This window comes from Sander vitreus, unplaced genomic scaffold (genome assembly GCF_031162955.1).
Source record: "Sander vitreus isolate 19-12246 unplaced genomic scaffold, sanVit1 ctg154_0, whole genome shotgun sequence".
Lineage (NCBI taxonomy): Eukaryota > Metazoa > Chordata > Actinopteri > Perciformes > Percidae > Sander > Sander vitreus.
This window is the reverse complement of record NW_027595402.1, coordinates 163,803-189,000: the sequence shown is the minus strand read 5'-3', so window position 1 is coordinate 189,000 and position 25,198 is coordinate 163,803. Positions and strand designations below refer to the sequence as shown.

The 25,198-nt window shown below is 43.1% G+C and overlaps 2 protein-coding genes across 6 annotated transcripts in view; both read left to right on the top strand.

Moving 5' to 3' along the window:
• tec (tec protein tyrosine kinase) overlaps window positions 1–21,364 on the top strand; it is a 27,984-nt gene extending 6,620 nt beyond the window's left edge. Inside the window, exons 5-18 of one of the 3 annotated variants that reach the window (XM_078244266.1) lie at window positions 2,780–2,908; window positions 4,437–4,471; window positions 7,714–7,901; window positions 9,556–9,621; window positions 9,895–9,949; window positions 11,009–11,091; window positions 11,370–11,503; window positions 12,628–12,702; window positions 12,801–12,972; window positions 15,631–15,847; window positions 17,014–17,078; window positions 18,005–18,123; window positions 18,519–18,676; window positions 20,236–21,364. In XM_078244266.1, coding sequence (XP_078100392.1) covers window positions 2,780–2,908; window positions 4,437–4,471; window positions 7,714–7,901; window positions 9,556–9,621; window positions 9,895–9,949; window positions 11,009–11,091; window positions 11,370–11,503; window positions 12,628–12,702; window positions 12,801–12,972; window positions 15,631–15,847; window positions 17,014–17,078; window positions 18,005–18,123; window positions 18,519–18,676; window positions 20,236–20,319 — 1,580 coding nt within the window. In that variant the 3' untranslated portion in view covers window positions 20,320–21,364. Of the gene's footprint in view, window positions 1–2,779; window positions 2,909–4,436; window positions 4,487–7,713; window positions 7,902–9,555; window positions 9,622–9,894; window positions 9,950–11,008; window positions 11,092–11,369; window positions 11,504–12,627; window positions 12,703–12,800; window positions 12,973–15,630; window positions 15,848–17,013; window positions 17,079–18,004; window positions 18,124–18,518; window positions 18,677–20,235 lie in introns of all 3 variants that reach the window. The other 2 variants (XM_078244265.1, XM_078244267.1) reach the window with 2 other exon arrangements.
• LOC144513247 (uncharacterized) lies at window positions 21,265–25,198 on the top strand. 3 transcript variants are annotated; one of them, XM_078244261.1, is made up of 2 exons: window positions 21,265–21,762; window positions 22,513–25,198. In XM_078244261.1, the coding sequence occupies exon 2, from the start codon at window positions 23,020–23,022 to the stop codon at window positions 24,964–24,966; it is 1,947 nt and encodes a 648-aa protein (XP_078100387.1). In that variant the 5' UTR covers window positions 21,265–21,762; window positions 22,513–23,019; the 3' UTR covers window positions 24,967–25,198. The 3 variants fall into 3 exon arrangements, with proteins under 3 accessions (XP_078100387.1, XP_078100388.1, XP_078100389.1); XM_078244262.1 differs by having other exon boundaries at window positions 21,265–22,805; window positions 22,996–25,198; XM_078244263.1 differs by having other exon boundaries at window positions 21,265–24,281; window positions 24,501–25,198.

The window sequence follows — 25,198 nt, the reverse complement described above, 5'->3', positions numbered from 1 at the left end:
CTTTTATATAGGCCTTAGTGGTCCCCTAATACTGTATCTGAAGTCTCTTTTATATAGGCCTTAGTGGTCCCCTAATACTGTATCTGAAGTCTCTTTTATATAGACCTGTTAAAAAACCTCATAAAGTGAAATGTTCATGCCATGGGACCTTTAAAACACTTGAATAAGAAATTCATGTTGTTTAGTTTAAAAAAGTCTAAAAAAAATGGTCAATTATAGTGTGATTAAAACTCACTATTTACATTATTTACTGTACTTGATTTACAGCTGATATGTGAAAAGGTACACAATGCAGTTTGTTTAACAGTAATTTAGGTTTACTGCGAACCGTCACAGGAAGTAGCCTACATGGAAGTTGTCTGTTGTGTACTCTTGCTAGCGTGTACTGAGATGAACGTGAGACGCTAGATGCAAAACATGTCCGTCAAGCTTAAGTTGTTCACTTTCTTGTTTTGTAAAACTGCAACATATTGAACAGTAAATGGTCACAGTAAAAGACAAGTGTTTTTGGTCGTCATTCGAAGCTATTCCACTACAATATTGATTAAAAACAGCAGAGCAGCGTATACAGATGTAGAATGATAGATCACATTCAGTATATAGTTTGAGCTGTTTGCAAAGATGTTTTCACACTTTCAAACCACAGTTTCAGGCAGTGCCCACTGTTTCCTCTCCCACTGTGTTTCTGTACATGACATTTCACCTGAGGCAAGGTGGTCGCACAGTTGAAACGAGGTCAGGGTATAGTTTGACTCCAAAAACACAACTTTTGAAGCCCAGATCTTGGACACAACCTTGTAACTTTCTACTCTAAGTCTGTTTTCCATTTCACTTTATCGCTACACAAACTTTCCCACCCTGAGCCAAGCAAAGAAACGGGGATGTTAACACCAAAAACCCAAAGTACGCTTAAGCATATGTTTGACCATGTTGTGTCCACTACAGTTTCTGCTTAACATTTAATTTATTTATAGTTTGAAACACTTAGAAGTAGGGCTGGGCAATATATCGATATTATATCGATATAGTGATATGAGACTAGAAAATCGTAATATATTAAGTGTTGTCTTTTCCTGGTTTTGAAGGCTGCATTACAGTAAAGTGATGTCGTTTTCTGAACTTAGCAGACTGTTCTAGCTCTTCTATTATTTGCCTTTACACACTTTGTCGTTAAATCGCCATTTCTGATGATTATGTATCAAAAATCTCATTGTGTCAATAATATTTTGTTGAAGCACCAATTGTCAACCCCACAATATCGTCGCAATATCGACATCAAGGTATTTGGTCAAGAATAAGGTGATATTTGATCGCCCAGCTCTACTTAGAAGTTGTTTAAACTGGCGTCCATGTTTCTCTGTTTTTGTTTGAGCACTTAAACACACCAAAGTAAAAAAAACTATGAATCTTAAGTTGACAGTTCGGATGATTTGCAGTGCGGTTGTCTGAGCTAATTCTCCATAGTCAAGTGCGTTAGCTACAGTAGATGTTTGGAGAGTTTGGAGAAGCAGGCAGGCAGGCGTGCCAACACAGAAGCTAAGCAACGTGCTGCTGTGGACGGGGGCAGCAGCAAAACACATTTTAGACACCTAAAAACAAATTAAACAATGGGACCTACTAAATAATTTATAAAAACCTAGGTCACACAATTGTGTCACACTAAACCTTTAAGCAAATTGATGATTCAGAAGTGTCCAAAATGTATTTTTACTGTAAAATACATCTCACTTCTGTTCCATCTTTGTTGGGAGTCGCACATGCTCAGTACCTAGGTAAGGACTACTAGCCAGTCAGAAGCAGAGTATGAGGGCGTGCCCTGACAGTACCTAGGTAAGGACTACTAGCCAGTCAGAAGCAGAGTATGAGGGCGTGCCCTGACAGTAGCTAGGTAAGGACTACTAGCCAGTCAGAAACAGAGTATGAGGGCGTGTCCTGACAGTACCTAGGTAAGGACTACTAGCCAGTCAGAAGCAGAGTATGAGGGCGTGCCCTGACAGTACCTAGGTAAGGACTACTAGCCAGTCAGAAGCAGAGTATGAGGGCGTGCCCTGACAGTACCTAGGTAAGGACTACTAGCCAGTCAGAAGCAGAGTATGAGGGCGTGTCCTGACAGTACCTAGGTAAGGACTACTAGCCAGTCAGAAGCAGAGTATGAGGGCGTGCCCTGACAGTACCTAGGTAAGGACTACTAGCCAGTCAGAAGCAGAGTATGAGGCGTGCCTGACATCGACTACTGGCCAGTCAGAGCAGGGTGAGGGGTGCCCTGACAGTACCTGGTAAGGACTACTGGCCAGTCAGAAGCAGAGTATGAGGCGTGCCCTGACAGCCTAGGTAAGGACTACTAGCCAGTCAGAAGCAGAGTATGAGGGCGTGCCCTGACAGTACCTAGGTAAGGACTACTAGCCAGTCAGAAGCAGAGTATGAGGGCGTGCTACGCTAGCAGCTAGGCGAGCATTATAACGTGTGTTACAAAGTGACCACGTTTGTCTCTGAAGTAAAGGCTGGACTACAACAGAGCTGTTTGGAGCAGTTTGTGAACAGTGTTTTCTGTTGGAGATGGTAAGTCCCTTTGGGGGGGACTTTGGGCTTTTTCACTTTGTAAACCTATAACGTGCACAAAAAAGATATATAACACAATAAAGGGAAGGGGAGAAAGCCTAAAAGCATAATATGAGCACTTTAAATGTCACTGAAAATGAAATGATACTTATTCCAGAAACAGAAACAGACCCTCCAGTTCACACGCGAACCTTTTAACACGGAAACTTTCTGTCTGCAGAGATCAAAGACAACCCTATGGTCTCGGCCAAGTTTCACCCTCAGTTCTGGCAGGAAGGGTTGTGGCTCTGCTGTCGCCAGGCGGAAAAACAGGCTCTGGGCTGCGAGGAGTACAACCTGTTTGGAGACAGTAAGAAACCTTTAACCACTCAACTGTCTGTGTTTAGTTTAAGGTACATCTAACTCATTTGCTACTAGCATTAGAAGTAAAGTTTTACTTTTATGGAAAAAATCAATTTGACAGTTTAACAATACTGTAAAAGGACCACTAAATTGAAGTCTATGATGTTTACATTCAATCTAACATTCATTTAAAGTGTCATAAGAACTTATTTTAAAGTACTTTGAGTCTAGCTGGATGCAGTGAAATGGCATGTTATGCCTTTTTAAATCATGAATGCATTAATGCATAAAGAGTATTTATGATTCCTGGTAGTGCTGAAGTCAAACTGGTTTATATACTTTCTGATCTTGTGCTTTGAATGTAAACTTATTGTACAGTCTGGTATTTGTAATAAGTAACCAGGTATTCCAGCAGTCAGATCAATGTGGTTAAATATTTAAAAAAAGTAATTCCCCCTGATGTAGTGAAGGAAAAGCAGGAACTGAAAACATTAAGTAAAGCAGATTAAACCTGTACGGGCATGAAGTACAGTGTAGTACTTGGGGTATTTGGATACTTGGTTACTTCCATTTCTAGTCAGCAATAATGTAAAGTTGCTTGATTTGTAGTAAAAGTAAAATGTGCAAAAAAAGCGACAATTGTATGTTTAAAAACACCAAAATACTATGTTTAGGCCCTTTAACAACCATATTTTTTGCAGTGTAGAATCTGAAATTCACTGTTCCGAGAATGACTGCTAACGGCTGTTAGCGTGTCTAGCTAGTCAGCCAAGTTCATTCCCTAACATAAACTGTGCTTTTTTCTTTTGTTTGGTCCAAAACTAAATGTAGCTGGAGGTAGTAAGCGTTAAGTTCTCCAGGCCAAAGTCAAAAGTTTCTACAAAACCGTGGCAGTAGCTCAGTCCGTAGGGAGTTGGGTTAGGAAGTCCCCGAAGCTCGGAGTGTGGACTGGTAGCTGGAGAGATGCCAGTTCACCTCCTGGGCACTGCCAAGGTGCTCTTGAGTAAGGCACCGAACCCCCAACTGCTCGGGGCTCTCCTTCAAGGAGAAACCCCCTCTGACATCTCTCCATTAGTGTGTTTAGCATGTAGAGGTCCTGAGCATGTTTGTAATTCAGGCCTGTGTTCAATGTGTGTGCAACTGTACTAAATAAAGGCATTCTTCTTCTTTAAAGTCCAAAGTTTCTCCGCTGTCGAGTCGCCCACTCTCAAGGTTGTTCAGCGCCAAAATCTCCAACCAGGAGTACTTTTCTAAGCCCCGCCCACTACCAGCCAGCCAATAGAAAGAAGGGACTACTAATGTGACTACTAAAGAGCTCCCTGCTCACCCTAACATTTACTAAGTAAAATCACATTGGGAACGTTGAATTTAAGCCGTTGGCTGATTCTTTAAGACTGACTAGCTGCAAAAGTACGATAAGTTTCAGTTATTGATCACCAATATTAGAAATCAGTCAGAGGTCAGAGGGCTCTGACAGCAGAGATGGCATTTTTAACTTTCTGCTTGGTTTACGGTTTCTGTTCCTCTTTTTTTAGTTTGCAGAAAACCTTTACCCCCGATTCCTGGTGAGGTGCGTAACGAGAGGGTAACCACACACACACACACACACACACACACACACACACACACACACACACACACACACACACACACACACACACACACACACACACACACACACACACACACACACACACACACACACACACACACACAGACACACACACACACAGAGACACACACACAGAGACACACACACACACACACACACACACACACACACACACACACACACACACACACACACACAGAGACACACACACAGAGACACACACACACACACACACACACACACACACACACACACACACACAGAGACACACACACACACACAGAGACACACACACACACACACACACACACAGAGACACACACACACACACAGACACACACACAGAGACACACAGACACACACACACACACACACACACACACACAGACACACACAGACAGACAGACACACACACACACACACACACACACACACACACACACACACACACACAGAAAGAGACACACACACACACACAGACAGACAGACATTTTAACAATTTATGTAAGTCCCCTAAAGGGAACAATTAACAGGGACATAAATATTATAGATGCGGTTAAATACATATACAAAATCATGGGCCATCAGCATACAGCAGGTCTTCATAATATTACGCATATCCCTCTGTTCTCATGGGTATAAGTAACAGCGTCTTCGCCATATATGGCGGCTGCCTATGATAGCAGACGGAGCACAGTGCTTTGCTAGCCATTAAGCCCTCTTTTGGGGCATCCCAAGCTGATCAAGGCCTCTTATAACCAGCGTGTGTGTGTGTGTGTGTGTGTGTGTGTGTGTGTGCTAAGCTGCCAAATATGAAAACAAATAGTCGGCACCTATAGCTCTGAGATGGTGTTTAGGAGTGGTTGGTATTTAATGACCTTGGTCAAAGAAGCTTCCTCCATGTTAGGATCAAAGGTGATGGCCAAGCACACAGCTGATGCCAATTCTCCGCCCCCTCGTCGTGTTTAGTCGTTGTGCTCTGAGCTATCATCGCAGCACGTCCAGTCTGAAATACCACTTGATGGCCAAGCACACGGCTGATGGCCAAGCACACGGCTGATGCCAATTCTCCGCTCCCTCGTCAAAGCCAGGCGACAAAAGCACAAAGCAAGCCGATCCACTTTTCCATGTTGATAAGAGCATTAAAATGAGAAAATAATAGTGGGACAAAAAGAAATCTAGGGACATTTAGAATAGATAAAAATGTGTGATTAATTGCGATTAATTGTGAGTTAAAGGGATATTTCACCGTTGGAAAGACAAATATATCTTTAAATTGGGTCACTTATGTAGTAGAAATGTGAAAAAAGTATAGAAATTGGTGCCTTCTAGGCCGAGATAAGCCAGAAAATGTGTTTTTGGCTCATATGGATAAAAGACACCAAATCCCAGAATGCACTTACTTCGCTGCTTTAGACTCCACTCCCAAGCCACGCCTACCGTTTACAGACAGACAGTGAGGCAGCATTCAACTCAAATGTGTTTTATTGTCATTTCAACCATACATGAAACAACGTTTCACCGTGGCTCTGGTGGTTACACATTTAAAATATATAAAAACGACATTATATAAAAAAAAACGACATACGAAACGGGCTACATTTACATATGCTCCGTAAAGTTCAGCTAACACATAGCTACTAGCATTAGCGCTTGCTAGACTGTAAACACGATTATAAACACAGTCGTAAATTTGCGTACATTTTTACTCCACCAGCAGTTAGCAGTTAGTTGGATACAATCAGCTAATTTCTGCACAAGTCCGTGTTAACACAGCCCACCTCCACTAGTCTTACCCGGCGACAGAGAAGCAGGCCTGCTAGCTGGATAGTCCGGTACACTGTTGTTTCCACAACAAAAACACAGCAGTCTCTGTTGGGGCGTTGGGAGTTTCGTTGAAGTTGGATGTAGTCCAGTTTGTCGTGTAATGAGCGGACAACAAACACGAGTTTGCCAACTCGTTCAACGTCCCCCGCTGATGATGTCCCTTTACCGGCCAGAGGCTTCGATCAGCACCGCTGGTCTCCATAGCCGGCGGGCGAAGCTGTGTCGAGTATTCAGTCTGTAATAAAGTGTCCTGCGTATTCTCCGATCTGTATCAATGTATCCCGTTGGTACAGATCGGAGATACATAATTGTTCTAAAATTTCCTTCGGGATGATTCAATCTATCTAAAGTTTTGATGCTGAGAAGCCACTAAGCTACGCGAGGATTCAAGATGGCTGATACTTGTTTTGTTTCGTGAAATTTCGGAGAATGTCGGCGGTCCAACCCCCTATGGGCGGGTTGACAACATGCGGAAGTAGGTCCTACTACTGACTGTAGTCCATAGCCTCTGGGCAAAAAAGCCTTTTATGACGCAAAATGACGATTTTTGCGTCATAAGAGGCTTTTTTCCAGACCCACAATACAGAGATCTCTCGTCTCAGGGGGACATGAGGGAGGGAAGCACGGTCATTCAAAAATACTACCGGGTTTGTACTGATACAAAGCTCAATGCTAAATCGGTGAAGTATCCCTTTAACCATGACATTAATGCGATTAATCACGTTTAAATGTTTTAATCGTTTGACAGCACCAGTTTTTCTACATTCTTACTGAGGGTGAGAAGTGGATGTCTTTCAGTATCCTGTCATGACGTGCTGCGTACATTCCCTTGTAATCGTGGCAGCCATTCAGGATGTGTGGCAATGTTTCAGTGAACGGTCTGTAGTGTGATGCAAACAGTGACTAGACACTGAACAGGCACACAGAGACACACACAGACAGACAGACAGACAGACAGACAGACACACACACACACACACACACACACACACACACACACAGAGACACACACACAGATACATGTACACAGACAGACAGACACACAGAACACAGAGACACACACAAACACACACACAGAGACAGACAGACAGACAGGGACACACACACAGAACACAGAGACACACACACACACACACACACACATACACACACACACACACACACACAGAAAGACACACAGAGACACACACACAGATACATGTACACAGACAGACAGACACACAGAACACAGAGACACACACAAACACACACACAGAGACAGACAGACAGACATGGAGACACACACACACACACACAAACACACACACAGATATATACACACACACACACACACACACAGACTTTGACATTTGACCATTTGTCATTGGTCCCAGCAACGGCGGCCCCCTCCTCCTCTCCCTCCGCCCGCTGATGATGATGATGGCGAGGAGGAAGAGGTGGTGGTGGCGCTGTACGACTTCCAGGGCACCGAGCCACACGACCTGAGTCTGGTCAAAGGAGGAGAGTACGTCATCCTGGATAAGTGTGATGTCAACTGGTACAAAGCACGCAACAAGTATAAGTGAGTGCAATTCATCATTTACGGTCCCATTTAAAGTAATAAAATGTAACATCTCTGCATTAAAATGTCTTAAAACGACTCAACCTATATGTTGTATTTTTAAGCTGTGTACTTAAATTATCCCAAATGTTTCCAACAATGTTCAACCCCAGACAAACTCAGGTTCTGCAACTAACGACTATTTTCATTGACGATTAATCTGTCGATTATTATTATTATATTAGTTGTTTGGTCTCTAAAATGTCAGAAAATGGTGAAAAATGTGGATCAGTGTTCCCCAAAAAGTCCAAGATGACGTCTTGTTTTGTCCACAACTCAAAGATCTTCAGTTTACTGTCACAGAGAAGAAAGTAGAACATATTCACGTTTAAGAAGCGTTTTTAACTCTATATTTTAACCGGATGAAGGATTTAATGCTGCCACAATTTTTAGTCCGTAAGTTACGACTTCAAGTCACGACTCATGACTTGGTAGCGTTCCAGGCAAAGTCACGACAAACCCCTTCTAGCTAGCGTTAGCTAGCGGCTACCTAACGTTGACGTTAGCTAACGCTAGCTGATACAAGCGATTTCTAGTCGGCGAAATATTTTGGGCTTCATAACCTGTAGTAGTACACAATCTTATGTGTATTGTTTTGATTACAATGTGAGGAATTACTTTACGTTGCCTATTTATGTCTATTTATTTATATTTCTCACCGTTAATCATCAGCGTCTGCACAGCATCAACAGGGGTCGCCATTGTTGTTTATGAGTGTGTGACGCAAAAACTGTAACTGGGAGTACAACAACCTGGTACCAGTTCACGAGTAGTAAGTTCCAGGGCACTTTCACCGGTAGAAGGTCGTGAAAACACGAGTCACGGGTTCCCTGGAACGCGGCAGTAGTCATGGGATGTCTGGATCTTAACTTGTCAGAGAAACAAGCAGAGCAAACGTTAGCGGCAGCTCAGCTCGCAGCCCCTCTGCCGACGAGCCCAACACCATCGGAGAAACAGAGATTTATTTTATTTTTTTTTACGTGGAACTGATTTATTCAGAGTTTTTACCGGTTTTTAGTCAGTGGGTCTGTTTGTTTTGGAGAGGAGGAGACCTCTGTGGATAAAAACCTCCTGAACGATGAACACTGAAGGAATCCTAACCGGGGGACGCTGACTGCATCAAAGACTACAACTCCCATGATCCAAATGCGGTCTTTTGTTGTTGTTTAAATTGAGAGGCAGAAAACTACATATTGTGCTTTTAACATGATTACAAGAAATGCAACAATAAGTGTTTGTTTTTTACATTTAAATTCATTCATTTTAAGAATTAAGGTGAGACTTAATTAGCTGCTGAATTAGCCTCAAAGGGGACATTTAGGGGGATAATTGTAAAATGTTAAAACGTCCAAGTGAGGCTGAAGCTACGAAACTCCAGAGTGCACTAAATTGTGCACAAATCCATTTTTAGTTCTTATGAAAGTTTTTATTTGTAAGATTTGTATTTCACAAGTTTTTGTAGTTCTAAAATGTCAACGCTGGTCTGAAATTGCTCAACATCGGTGAAATAGTTGCGTCATTCCAAAGCAACTGTTTCGTTGTGTGTTTCTGGCATCCTAACCTGTTTCCTGTTTCCTTGTGTGTGTTTTTGGTGACTGGTGTGTGTGTTTCCCAGCGAGGAAGGCTACATCCCAAGTAACTATGTAACAGAGAAGAAATCCGGAAACGTGCAGCAGTTTGTGTGAGTTTGTTAATCATTTGTCACTGTCCCGGTAAAGTTACAGCACTTTAACAGTTGATATAACAGTGAATAATAAATATATATATATATATATATATATATATATTTATATATAAATAAACCAGTGAATTTATAGTTTTGCACAGCCAGATCTCTATCTGTTGAAAGCTCAAGCAGGACCGGAGAAAGTCTCATTACACAAAAACATAATTTTAATGCAGATATTATTATTATTTAGATGGGTTTTTTTATTTTTTTATTTCTCTGTTCTAGTTGGTACAGTAAACAAGTGAACCGGAACAAAGCAGAGGAGCTGCTGAGGACAGAGGTGAGCGTTTGTCTAAAAAAAGATCCCTCTTTACTTCCATATGGATTTCTTCCCTCCAGGTGTATTTACATCTTTGACACTTTTTCTTCACTGTTCTTACCCTCCGTGTGTTCTCCGTTCTTTTTTTTCCTTTTCCACGTATTTATCTTCCTTTAGTCCCTCTTTGACTTCCTCTCTGAGTCGTTGGACACACTGTTCCTCTGTTTTTTAATTTATGTCGTCTATGGTGCAAAAAGTATTCAAAACAAAGCCGTACAGAAAAGGCCATACTGCACCTTTTGAATGATCTGATGGCCTCCAGATTAAAGGTTCAATTCTGGCCAAAGAGCTTTGTTGCATCTAAATATTTCCATATGCACATTGCTGCAGCTCCTCTTTTCACCCTGTGTGTTGAGCTCTCTGTTTTAGCTACAGAGTGAGACATCTCACTTCTGTTCCATCTTTGTTGGGAGTCGCACATGCTCAGTAGCTAGGTAAGGACTACTAGCCAGTCAGAAGCAGAGTATGAGGGCGTGTCCTGACAGTACCTAGGTAAGGACTACTAGCCAGTCAGAAGCAGAGTATGAGGGCGTGCCCTGACAGTACCTAGGTAAGGACTACTAGCCAGTCAGAAGCAGAGTATGAGGGCGTGCCCTGACAGTACCTAGGTAAGGACTACTAGCCAGTCAGGAGCAGAGTATGAGGGCGTGTCCTGACAGTACCTAGGTAAGGACTACTAGCCAGTCAGAAGCAGAGTATGAGGGCGTGTCCTGACAGTACCTAGGTAAGGACTACTAGCCAGTCAGAAGCAGAGTATGAGGGCGTGCCCTGACAGTACCTAGGTAAGGACTACTAGCCAGAAGCAAAGGAGCAGCGGCTCTACTCCGAGCTCCTCACGGATGACTGAGCGTCTCACCCGATCTCTAAGGGAGACGCCAGCCACCAGGCCGCTTGTACCCTGGATCTCGTTCTTTCGGTCATGACAAATAAACGGAAAATATAACCTCCTTGGCGGAGGTATCAAAACGTAATCTCTGATGTAGTTTCAGCCTGTGTTTGTGTCTGTGTCGCCCCCTGCAGGACAAAGAAGGCGCCTTCATTGTCAGAGACTCCAGCACTCCAGGAACCTACACCGTCTCTCTCTATGCCAAGTCTGCTGCCGGGTAAAGACGCCGTGTTGTCCCTTTGTCTTCATTTGCACGTTTTATGTTCTTTATGTCATATCTTTTAAATGTATCGTTTATAGTTTCAGGGTTTTTTATTAGTATATTTTTTTCCTGTAATGTTTTTGTACGTTCTAGAAAACTTGCTTCAGATAGGACCTATGCATTCATTTTTTAATTGTTACATTATTTTTGTGTAGTAATGGAGCCGAGAAGTCTCATTGTTGTGATGATATTGTTGTTGTTGTTGTTGTTGTTGTTGTGGTGGTGTTTTTTAGGGAGGGAAGCGCAGCTATAAAACATTACCACATCAAGGTGACCCAAGGCTCGCCTCCACAGTTTTACCTCGCTGAGAAACACTTGTTCAGCTCTATCCCCGACCTGATCGAGTACCACAAACACAACGCAGCAGGTGCAACTATTTTGACAAAATGTGACAATTTGCTGTGTGTTCTTTAATCATATCTGAAAGTAAATCCAATAGCTTAAAGGTGCACTACGAGTTCCTGCATGGTTTCAGCGCGATTCCATTTTTGTCTCAAATGGTAGGCATCTCTCTTTGATCCCCTAGCTGCCTGCCCCCTGAACACACCGTGAAAAAGCCCGGTCTCGGGAGACAACACAGGGGTCATAAATTCAAACAAACACTAGTGGCACAGGCTGTGCACCAAAACACAACAAACCACGTTCCAGCCAATCACCGACAAGATGGTTGGGGGAGGGGGTGGGACAGTGAGCAGAGTTGATTGAGTAGCGTGAGTTGTTGATTGGCTGGAACGCGATTGTTGTATTTTGGTGCACAGCCTGTCCCTCTAGTGTTTGTTTGACGTTTACGACCCCTGTGTTGTCTCCCGAGACCGGGCTTTTTCACGGTGTGTTCAGGGGGCAGGCAGCTAGCGGATCAAGGAGAGATGCCTACCATTTGAGACAAAAATGAAATCGCGCTGGAAACCACGCAGGAACTCATAAATGTGCTTGTTCGGTCCGACTGAGAAACTGTGAATGCCATTTTTTTTCTTTAACATTTCGTACACTAAACCAATCAATTGATTCATCCGGAAAATAATCGGCAGATTAATCGATAATGAACACAATTGTTAGTTTCAGCCCTGAACAAAAAGCACAGCTGAGGAGGATGGGAATGTAATCGGTTCTGCAGGTATTTGATCATAAATAAACCAAAGTGTAGACACATTCAAAGTTTGACCTGATGATGGCGCTGGACAGGCTGGGTAAACCCCAGCCCGATCTGCCGGCCTGTACATCTTTCTATCCTGCTTCAGTTACAAATTTGCGGGGGACCAATCACACACACTGGGAATGGTTGTAAAGATTTACAAAGAATATGTTTAGGGCATTTCCTCTCTAACTGGGACGTTTTGGGACAGATTGGTGAGATTGCTGTGGACGAAGTACACACGGAGATACACCTGTTTCCAAGTTCCATTTCCATTCCTTAGCTTTGACATTTGCTTTCATGCATACTGTGGGCTACGTGTGTGAACATTTTCTCTATGTCATTTATCTATAATTCAGGTCTTGTTGCCAGGTTGAGGTATCCTGTAGGGAAACAGGAAAAGTCCGCTCCATCCACCGCCGGCTTCAGCTATGGTGAGTCCGGACAGAAACCCCGCTCAGCTTTTAAACAATCTGCATCCATGAACGCACCTCTCTTACCTTCCTCCTCTCCCTGGTTTTCCTCCGTCCAGAGAAGTGGGAGATCAACCCCAGTGAGCTGACGTTCATGAAGGAGCTGGGCAGCGGCCAGTTCGGTCTGGTGAGGCTCGGCAAGTGGAGGGCTCAGCACCGAGTGGCCATTAAGGCCATCAGAGAGGGAGCCATGTACGAGGAGGACTTCATCGAGGAGGCTAAAGTCATGATGTGAGGAAGGGGGGGGGGGGGCGCTGAGGTTCATGGTGCTAGGAAAACATAATAAACATGCATATTAAAACAAGTGCAAAAACCAAGCAATCCAATAAGCATCGAACAAATAAGACAGAAAAGGAAAGGAACAATAAAACAATAGTGACAATTACTAAGTTAAAGTAGTGCCAAATTTCACTTGTTTAAACATTTTCACAGAGTTTGCAATTGGATCGCTCCCACGGGTCCCACCGGACTTCTGTGTACTGTTAACGTTAAGGGAGAAAACCAAGCAGTGGACCAAACCACTGTGAGGCAAGGAAGGGGGGGGGGAATACATAAGTTTCTAAACTCAAAATGCATTTTTTGCCCCGTTTGGGGTGGTATTGTTTTACTACTTACCCAATTATTTAAAGTAGAGGTGCAACGATGAATCGATTCGTTGTCAACTATTAAATTGATCGCCAACTATTTTGATAATCGATTAATCGTTTGAGTCATTTTTTTATAAAAAAAAAAAAATGTGAATATGTTCTAGTCTCTTCTCTCCTCTGTGACAGTAAACTGAATATCTTTGAGTTTTGGACTAAACATGACATTTGAGGACGTCATCTTGGGCTTTTTGGGGAAACACTGATCCACATTTTTCACCATGTTTTGACATTTTTATAGATCAAACAACTAATTGATTAATCGAGAAAATAATCGACAGATTAATCGACTATGAAAATAATCGTTAGTTGCAGCCCTAATTTAAAGTATATATTGTTTACAATACACAGCGTGGTTTTAATGTTATTTTTTACGGGGGGGACAACCCTCAGCTTGGGTGGGTCCTGACCCCCCACCGCGATTTCTGCCTATGCCGCCAACGCGCGGACGCCTAACGAGCTGCTACCATTGAAGTCTCTGATTGTTTCTGTACACAGTCTCGTACCTTTGGCTTTTTTGCCGTTTTCAAAATGTTCTTTTGAGCCGGATCAAATGATTTATGGTCACCATTCATCTCAGCTCGGATCCAGGCTTAAACCTTACCATATACAGTACACTTTTAATGAAACGTCAACAGAGATATTAAATGGGTAAAATCCCTTCTGGAACCAGAGGTGTTAACAAAGTGGGCGGAGCCTGTTGAGCTCTGTGTTCCCATTAGTCTATATCCACGACACTTAATTTCCACTTCCACTTCCATTTCCGGGAAAATTTCGCCGGATGTCCCTTCTTTTTGGCCTCTCTTATATTCTTGGCTAGGGAGTTTCATAGTTTGGGTGCATCTTTAAAAACAGGCTAAGCTAAAGTTGCCAATTTTATGGTCTTTGTTTCCGTTCACACTGTGGTCTCAAAGAACAAAATCTAGGAAAATTATCAAAACAATTTGGTGTTGTCTGGGGCTTATTATGTAAGGAAACCCATTACAGCCAAAAACAAATCAATAAATACACCGTTATACATTGTATGATACAAAATATCTCATTAGTATCTGTATGAATTATACGCAAGTCAATATTATTTCGATATCTCATAATTATTATTATAATTATTAGTCTTGAAAAATGATACTTACACCAGCAGCAGACGATCTAAGAGGCTGTGAAGGATTATAAAACGACAAAGAATTAGTAATGTAGGCCGGTCCCAAACATTTAAGAGCCTTATACAGAAGTGAAAGACACTACTACAGCCAGGCAGTAGAGTTCTAGATTAATAATAGTTTATGAATGGTTTAAGAAGACAGGTTAAGAGAGCATTAAGTGGCATATCTACCTTTGACTTCTGCTGCCCTCTAGTGGAGACGAGTAAGAACTGCGACAACATGCAGTAATCCTCCTGTCCTCTGAACTAGGGTGGCCTGTAATGACAGAAATTATAACGTCACATCTCCCCAGAGTATAGCAGTTGATCAGCGGGATGTTTTTCCCACCAAAAGTGGGGCACGGCCTTCGATTAATGACGCAGTGCCGCTCTGGTCAATGCCTCAGTTTGTAACAACTATAGTTTAAATAGTTCATGAGGTTCAGAAACTTACCATTTGATTCTCAGTGCAATTCGTAGCAGAACCTGAGCTGTGAGGCAAGTTGAAAGGTGAAACCAAACCGTTCTGATTTCCGGGAGTAAATCGCGGCAGTGTTTCCTTTAGGATTTTTTTTTAGCAGTGGGGGCAGGTCTGTCCGAACAACAACTGTATTTTTTGAGCAACTGAGGACGATGAGCCGACAGAACTGACAAGTTGAACGTTGTCCAATTAGAACGGACCCACCGCGGTGATGTTTTTGGTGGAGCTTTTTCGTTTAATAGTCGACTCGGAAGAAAGCGAACGTTTTGACAATAAACTCCATCAACACAACAGTATGTGGAGTTAAACTGGACGGGCCCAACAACCTCTGAATAGTTCTACTTGTTGTTAAATTGCAACGTGAGCGGCAGCCAACGGGGCGTGCATTATGTCTGCAGGATAATTTTAAATGGGAGCCGCGACTACATTGTGCGTCTGCCCTATTTCTGATACCATGGCGGCAGAAATTTTGCCATGGCGGGCCGCCACTACAAAATCAGCATAGAGGAAACACTGCACTGGTCGCCATGTGGCCGCTGTGGACAACTGTGTTGAATAAAACGGATCAGTCAGAGTGAAAAACAGTAAGGCAATTGTTAATTCTTCTACTTGCATCACTTCAGGAGACTGTCTCACCCTAAACTGGTGCAGCTGTACGGAGTGTGCAGCCAGCAGAAGCCCATTTACATCGTCACAGAGTTCATGGAGCACGGCTGCCTGCTGAACTTCCTCCGGCAACAGCGGGGCAGCTTCAGCCTGGGGAGCTTGCTGAGTATCTGCCTGGACGTCAGCGAGGGCATGGAGCACCTGGAGGCCAACGGCTTCATCCACAGAGATCTGGTAACCTACACGTTACTCTGATATTCCAGTCAGTTGTAACTGAGAGTGGGTCTGGGGCAGGTTCATTCACAGCCCATTTCCAAAGGGGCGTCACCAATGGACACCGCCCAAATGCCTCTGGGCGCCATTGGATAGACCTAAAACCAATCAGAGCGATGAAGGAGATGATGTATGTAGAGTGACGGAAAAACATCTCAACCAGCGAGCATGTTGGTTGTGATTGGTGCCTCGATTTTGGAAAAACTGGAAATGGGCTTGAATGGGCTCTTGGCCCGACGGACTCAAATTTGCCGGAAGTTTGTCAGGATTTTCCCAGGCTAGGTTTTTTTCCATCCTGACTGGATTCTGGGGACATGTTTTCTACCACAGGAACTTTTTAACCCAGAACGTAGAAACTTATTCAACAACTAACTCCACGTGGAGACATGCTAATACGGCTGGTTTCTTTGACTTGCATTGCTGCTTGTAGCAAAGTCATGTCTTGCAAGCATGTCCCATCCTGAAACAAAAAACAAGTAAATTACCTGAAAATTCAGTTGTATGAAAGCTTTGTCTTGTGTTTTAACAATCAGTTTAAGGCACAAATGTGTACATATACCGTTAGCAACTTTACCAACCTTTATTGTAGAGGGTCCAGATTGTAGTTTTGGCTCCTTCACCAAAGTTTAAATATTTTTGGTCTGTAAAATGATGTGACATTTGCAAAATTGTTGGCTGGATAGTAAGGTTGTGATTCCATTCACTTCAACAATTTTGACATGGTGACAAGTGAGCAGGGGTGGAGATAGGAAAAAAATATTGGAATCGTAGATTTTGATTTCAATACTGGACGTAAATTGACAATTTTTGGTTCAGAAAATCATGACACCTTAATTGCAATCCATTTTATAGTTGAGACATTTCACAAAAAAAACATAAATGTAAACGTCATGGTGGTGCTAGAGGAGAAGTCAGGGGGTCACCACAGTCACTGTGGTTCATTGTCCGTACAGCGTGAATGTCTGTACTAAATTTTTGAGATATTTCAGTCTGGGCCTAAGTGGTGGACATTCCTGAAGCTACGCTGCTAGTGTGTACTAGTACAGCAAACTTAGAACTGCTCAATACAATAAGACTTTTTTTCTGTTTCCTTTTACTCTCTTTTCCCTTCTTCACCTCCTCTGCAGGCTGCCAGAAACTGTCTGGTGAACGACTCTCAGGTGGTGAAGGTGTCTGACTTTGGCATGGCCAGGTACAAACTTAATCCCAACACATTCACATGTTTATCTGTCGACCTTTATCTAGAGTGTCTTAAAACCAAGCGTCAACTTCGGGGTCTGAAAAGTGAAGCCAATGCCGAAGCTCCTTTAAAGCTGCATTCTATCTAAATTCCAGCAGGGGGCAACTCCACAAAGAAGTCGGTTTCTATATAAGTCTATGAGAAAATGAGCCCACTTTTTCCTTGATTTATTACCTCAATAAACGAGTGTATGGTCTCAATCGCTAGTTTCAAGTCTTCTTCAATACAGCAGGATGTTAATATTGTAAATTATGGTCCCATTTATTTTAAAATAGACGATCAAGCAGGGGATGCTTTAGGACCTGTCAATCTGGACAGAGGCTTAGCAATGCTACCCATGCTAACACTGTGGACATTAAAATAGACTTTAACTTGTTTTTGGGTGTTGTCCATGTTTCCATCTTAAACTGTTAACTCTCTCACTGTGTTTTTATTCACTGCATCATTGTTAATTGGAACATTTTGCTCATCTAAAAATGTCTTGTTCAGCATTCGGTAGCACCAAAGCTCTCTAGCGTTAGCTGGTAACTTATGTCAAAGTTTGCCAGTACCTGGAGGTCCGCTTGGCCGAACTCCGCTGAATGACTCGCTTCAGAAGTGTTAAAAATTGGCGATTTTGCAAGCGCCATTGCTACCATAAACAACACTGGCTTAGCTGCGTCATCCTCCCCACCCTCTTGTCCAAATATGGTCACTTCTGGCTCCAAAACACCAAGATAGTGACGGTCAAAATGCAAACTCCTGGCTTCAAAACGGCCGTCCACAAACCAATAGGTGATGCTTATGCTACGTCCATTAGTTTTTTCAGTCAATGCCTAAAACAAGGCAGAAGGATTGGCTATTCCTGTCACATTTAAATGTTGTTGTGTGTTTTGTAGATACGTGTTAGACGACCAGTACACCAGCTCGTCCGGAGCCAAGTTTCCAGTGAAGTGGTCGCCTCCTGAAGTCTTCAACTTCTGCAAATACAGCAGCAAGTCGGACGTCTGGTCCTTTGGTACGCACACTTTAACATCAGTAAATCATCGAGTATAAACATCACAATTCTATCAGCCTCTTTTTGCACATTTTACAACTTATTTGCAACAAACTAAAGCCCACTTTAGACCAAAGATCTGTAAGTTGAAACTTGCAACTACGTTCGAAAGCGGTTTCATTGTGAATCTTTGGTGTGAACTGGGAGCTCGATGGTGTTTTAAGCCCCCAACGTCGACTTCAAGGCAGCGCTGCGACCATCGACTTCAAGGCACCTAATCCTAACCCTAACCATTGCCTAATCCTAGTGCCGACGACATTGGGGGCTTAAAACACCAAACACCGAACTGGGCACACTTGAAAGTTTTAACAATAACGTTCCCGACTTATTAAAACCTCTGTTGTTTGTGTCTCCAGGTGTGTTGATGTGGGAGGTTTTCACTGAGGGCCGCATGCCGTTCGAACAGAGTCAGAACCACGAGGTGGTAACCTTGGTTACCAAGGGTCACCGCCTCTACAGGCCCAAAATGGCCACGCCCGCTATCTATGACATCATGCAGATCACTTGGCATGAGGTGAGAACCGTGAGAAACAACAGGCTACTGTGTTTTTATTCTAAATACACGGTATGAAGTACTGTTAAATATGGTATCCAATCATGTTCCGTCAATAATAATAAAAACTGAATTTGCATTCATTTTAGTGTCCAGTTGACCTGAATTTTGAATTGACTTAAGCTGAAAAATGATTGTTGGGATGACAGTAAATTCGATCCATTGATAACAAAAATACTGATTATAATATAGTTTTCTTCCTCCTCAGTTTCTAAACAAAACTATCCATCCCATTATTTACTAAATCCACGGATCTGGCCAGAATGTTAGTAGCTAATAATGCATGAACGGCATAAAAGGCATGATTGTATGGAGAATTATTTATAGCAGATATTTTTTGTTCGTTCCATTTCTGGTTTTGTCATTTGACTTCCAGTTCCTATTACAGGCTTTTATGAACACTAATAGCCCCTTAAAAAGTCGCAGCCCTGATCTGTTTACAAGCGGCAGATGTCTACACAATACGACACATTCCAACATCAGTGGCAGACAGGGGGCCCTATCTTGCACCTGGCGCAGTGCAGCGCAAAGTGTCTTTGCTAGTTTAAGACCGACGCAGTTGTCAATTTCCCGTCCAGCACCCGCGTTGTTTAAATAGTAAATGTACCTTGGCACCCATGGGCGTGCTGGTCTTACAGGTGCATTCTGGGCGTATTGCTATCTTGAGGCAGTGGGAAGTGATCGCGCCATTGACCAACAAAAACCTGGTCTAACTAAGTACAACCCTTTTGAACCATGCACCCGGCGCACGGACCCTTTTTTCCGCCGTCAAACTAGCAAAAGTGGATTTGGACGTATAAACGCACCTGCGCCAGGCGCTTCACGCCGTGCGCTTAGATCATTAAAATAGGGGCCAGGAAGTTAAAATACAAAACTTTTTGGAGCACTTTTTTTGTAGCTTTCCCACCTCTTCTTTAAGCTCACCTCTGCTGCAGTTCTCAAAGAGACTGTCCTCCCTCGAGAAACACCCACGTAGGTCGTTTTTTCAAGCATCAAAACGTTTATAGGGGCGGTACCCTCTAGTGGCCATAATAATTATGAAGGGCGCAAAGCAGGAAGTAAGGTGACTAAGTGTAAGGGCGCCAAGTTCTGCGTAAGGAGGAAGGTTGCGGTGGTGGATGGGTCAAACAAACACAGAACTTTCACCCAGGAGACCAAGGTCCGTGTCCTGTTTGTAAATAAAGGTAAAGGGCGAGTTATTTTTAACTTTACGGAACAAACTGAGCCACGTAACGTGCTGCATCATATGCCCTGAAGTGAAGTAACGTCTCATTTTAACCAAACCAAACTATCTTTTTCTAAACCTAACCAAATTGCAACCGTTTCACAATGTTAACGATGTGTTTAAAACTGAGTCGGTTACGTTCTCTGGTTTAGATGTGACGAAGGAAAACGCTCCTGCGGGTCGTGTTAGAGGGGAGGAATAAACGACTTACACACTTTGGAGGACTTGTTCTCATAGGTTACGGTTCAGGGACAGCTTTGAATACATTATTTATGACTTTTGTTCTCTGTTTCAGAGACCCGAGGAGCGTCCGTCGTTCGCTCAACTCTGCCTGATGATCTCCGATGCTCTCGAGGGTGACACCCCTCCCCCAAATTGATCACCTGACCAGTCAGCTGCTTCGACCATGTTGGCGCCTAAAACTCCTGCTCCGAGGAAAACCGGCCATTCCTTTTACGGTGTTTTGGCAGTTTCTGTCCAAAGTACAGCACAACAACATGGAGAACACGGTGTAATGGTTCTTACAGCGTCTGGAACTGACCAATCAGATGGAGACGATGGAACCAATCACACCAGCTGGAGTCCCACTCATCCACCAATCACGTTTGTTTATCCAATCAAGTCACCGGTATAGCTCACAGCCCCCGACATGAAACTGAAGCTGCATCCATTTCACAAACTGCTGCTCATGTTGGATTGTTTTTTTGGAAGACTGTTTCTGTTTTTGATGAAGTCCGACACCAACATTGATGGACAGCGATGTAGAAAACACATAACATGCTCTTGTTAAAGGAAATATCAGCTCATTAATCTTCAAACAAATGTTTCGCCTACCTGTCCGTGGATTTGGCCTCCAAGTCGGACATTAGGCCAATGGCGCTTACCCACTGCTAGTATCAGCTCTACTCGGCCTGACCCGCAGTGCCCCGTCCTCCATTTTCCATCGCAGATTTTGTACCGCCTCATGGAAGGTGTGTTGTGTTTTTGATTCTCGGCATGTGGCTGTTTGCCAGAAGACACATTTAGTTTCAATAGAAGCTGGAGGCAGCAAACACCGCTGGCTAAACTATTTAAAAATGGCAGGTTTGATCAGGACACCCCCGTCTGTAACTGGCACTGCTGACACAGTGATTAGTGACGATTCTCTCCAACCAATCAGTAGTCTGATGTACAAAAGTACATCAAGCCACAACACACAGTATGAAGGACTCGGCTGTGTGAAGTGTTCCTGTAACATTTAAGGAATGACCTCTGTTTCTTTGATTTGTTTTATTCCACTGTCCCACAAATTTACTTTACTACCATCACATCCTGCATATATATAATTCTTGAGAAAATGTACTCAGATCATCAAGTTGACATGATGAGGAACTCTGAGCACAGTTAAAGGACATAAATAAATGTTTGGTCACAGCGAACAAAAAGTTGAGACCCTGATTTTCTGCTGCAACGGTGGAGGGAAACAGGGGTGTCGGACTTGGGGTGGAAAGGGGACTCAGTACCCAGGGCCCCCTCATGTGAGCAGGGCCCAAAAAGATGCTAGAATGACTAGCTGTGAATGTGGGGAGGGGCCCATTGAGAATGCCTTTCGACAGGGCCCAGAATATTTTGCTACGCCCCTGTAGGGAAAGTCAGGGAAAGTCCCAAGTGTACTTCTGCAATCAGGACTTGTGACACTTTTCTCAAGATAGGTGACATTTTAAATAAATATTGCTGGAGCCACACCACTGAAATTAAAACTCAGACCTCCTTCACACAGTTTGAGTTCAATACTAACTTGGATTCTGTTTTGGGAAGAATTCACAAAGCTCGTATCTAAAAGGTAAGTTCTTCTTGGTTCTCAATGTTTCGATTAGTCATTTAGGAATATTAAGCATCGCCGTTTCCCAAGAGCCCACTCTGCTCTTGCGTTTGGGTCCCTCTGGATCTTCATCAAGACTGTTTTCAACAATGATTAAAACAATGCTCTTAAACACAAGCGGAACATTATGTATTTCAGAGCATTGTTGTTTAATACTGTTGAAAATACTCTTGACGAAGGTCCAGAGGGATCAAAACGTTTAGTTTTTTTTAACCCGTGATGCTGTAGCAAGAGCACAGTGCGGGATATACTGTAACTTTTTCCTAAATCTAATTTAATCTTGTCTTAAATTCTAAGTTTCTTTGTGTAATTTAAAAAAAAATCTAAATACTAATAATAAAAATGTTTATTCTTCGAGCACTTTTCAAAATCTTGTTGAATTCTGTAAAAAGTGGCTGGTAAAATTGGGCATCCACCAGCCACTGTGGCTAATTTCCCACCCAAGTAACTGAAATCACCTGTTTACGATTATAATCATTACTATGTCATGCTATTGCTGTTCTTTTATATTCACAAAGTGCTTCACAGTCAAAGCAATACAATATAATAGTCAAGTAAACAAAGCAAAGATAAAACAGCAGGTAAAACAATAGTAGGAGAACAATAGAAAAATGGGAGCGGCAGATATAATCAGTGTGCAGCAGGTACTGCTTTATGAGGCTGTGGAGTTTCATTCGTTCTAAATTAATCAACAAGGATGTTTTTCCCCAGGTTTAATCCTGGCTTCCCTCCAGAAAGGAAGGAAGGTCTGATTTTCAGTAGCATAATCTACTGTATCGCAGTGGGAATTGAACCCAGGTCTCCCACACCAAAGGCATGTATCATATCCACAGCGCCATCACCACACCCATTACACATTACACCTTTTGTCAAAATGCATCCAGCCTATTCTTAAAGGAATTAATAGAAGAGGAACGCACAGCTTCTTCTGGAAGCTCGTTCCATGACTTTACCGCACGGAGTGTGAAAAAGTTCTTTCTCTTTTCAGACCGGCATGTTCTAAGGTAAAGTTTTAAAGAATTCCCTTGTGTCTCGTACCTATTGCTCCAAAACTGAAAGATAGGTTCAATTGTTACATCATATATTCCCTGTACAAGCTTATACGCCTGAATCATATCCCCTCTGTATCTCCTAAATATGACATATTTTTCATTCCTGGAATTAATTTAGTAGCTCTTCTCTGGACCCTTTCAGTTTTTTCTACATCTTTTAATTGATATGGACACCAGACTGAGCTTGTTCCGGCACCTTCTGAACCCCAAACAAACACCTCCGACCAGACATCAATGGCCTTCATTCCGGCAACTTCTGAACCCCAAACAAACACCTCCGACCAGACATCAATGGCCTTCGTTCCAGCAACTTCGGAACCCCAAACAAACACCCCCGACCAGACACCAACAACCTTCATTCCCGCAATTTCTGAACCCCAAACAAACACCCCCAACGAGACATCAATGGTCTACATTCCTGCAACTTCTGAACCACCCCCTAATCAGACATCAACAATCTTCATTTGTTCAGCTTCTAAACACCAAACAAACCAACCCCAACAATACATCGACGACATTCGTTCCTGTAACTTCTGAACCCCAAACTAACACCTCCGACCATACATCAATGGCCTTCGTTCCAGCAACTTCTGAACCCCAAACAAACACCTACAACCAGACATCAACGGCCTTCGTTCCTGCAACTTCTGAACCCCAAACAAACACCCCAGACCAGACATCAACGGCCTTCGTTCCAGCAACTTCTGAACCCCAAACAAACACCTCCGACCAGACATCAATGGCCTTCGTTCCAGCAACTTCTGAACCCCAAACAAACACCCCCGACCATACATCAATGGCCTTCGTTCCGGCACCTTCTGAACCCCAAACAAACCCCCCCGACCTGACATCAATGGCCTTCATTCCGGCAACTTCTGAACTCCAAACAAACACCTCCGACCAGACATCAATGGCCTTCATTCCTGCAACTTCTGAACCCCAAACAAACACCTACAACCAGACATCAATGGCCTTCATTACTGAAACTTCTGAACCCCAAACAAACCCCCCCGACCTGACATCAATGGCCTTTATTTCGGCATCTTCTGAACCCCAAACAAACACCTCCGACCAGACATCAATGGCCTTCTTTCCAGCAAATTCTGAACCCCAAACAAACACCTACAACCAGACATCAATGGCCTTCGTTCCAGCAACTTCTGAACCCCAAACTAACACCCCCGACCAGACATCAATGGCCTTCGTTCCAGCAACTTCTGAACCCCAAACAAACACCTACAACCAGACATCAATGGCCTTCGTTCCGGCAACTTCTGAACCCCAAACAAACACCCCAGACCAGACATCATTGGCCTTCATTCCAGCAACTTCTGTACCCCAAACAAACACCCCAGACCAGACATCAATGGCCTTCATTCCGGCAACTTCTGAACCCCAAACAAACACCTCCGACCATACATCAATGGCCTTCATTACTGAAACTTCTGAACCCCAAACAAACACCCCCGACCAGACACCAACAACCTTCATTCCCGCAATTTCTGAACCCCAAACAAACACCCCCAACGAGACATCAATGGTCTACATTCCTGCAACTTCTGAACCACCCCCTATCAGACATCAACAATCTTCATTTGTTCAGCTTCTAAACACCAAACAAGGCAACCCCAACAATACATCGACGACATTCGTTCCGGCAACTTCTGAACCCCAAACAAACACCTCCGACCAGACATCAATGGCCTTCTTTCCAGCAAATTCTGAACCCCAAACAAACACCCCCGACCAGACATCAATGGCCTTCATTCCTGCAACTTCTGAACCCCAAACTAACACCTCCGACCAGACATCAATGGCCTTCATTCCTGCAACTTCTGAACCCCAAACAAACACCTACAACCAGACATCAATGGTCTACGTTCCTGCAACTTCTGAACCACCCCCTATCAGACATCAACAATCTGAATCATTTGTTCAGCTTCTAAACACCAAACAAGGCAACCCCAACAATACATCGACGACATTCGTTCCTGTAACTTCTGAACCCCAAACTAACACAACAGCTCAACACCTTAACATCTCCACTTATTCAGCTCCTTCTTCAACCTCTTACGTATTATGTACATGCATATTTTGTATATTGTTTTTCTGATAACTGATTAATAGCTAGACATGTACAATCATACTGGACGATGCCAATGTCCAGAGCCAGTAGAACAAGGGCTAGATGCATTTCCTTAATTAAAATGTAACCTTGATGTTTGGTTTAATCTTAAGAAAGTAGTTTGTTTTCCCTAAACTTGACCATAATTCTGTGGTTGTCACATGGTGAAATTGCATTAAAATGTATTATTATTAAATATCGTGGCTTTTAACCCCCCTAA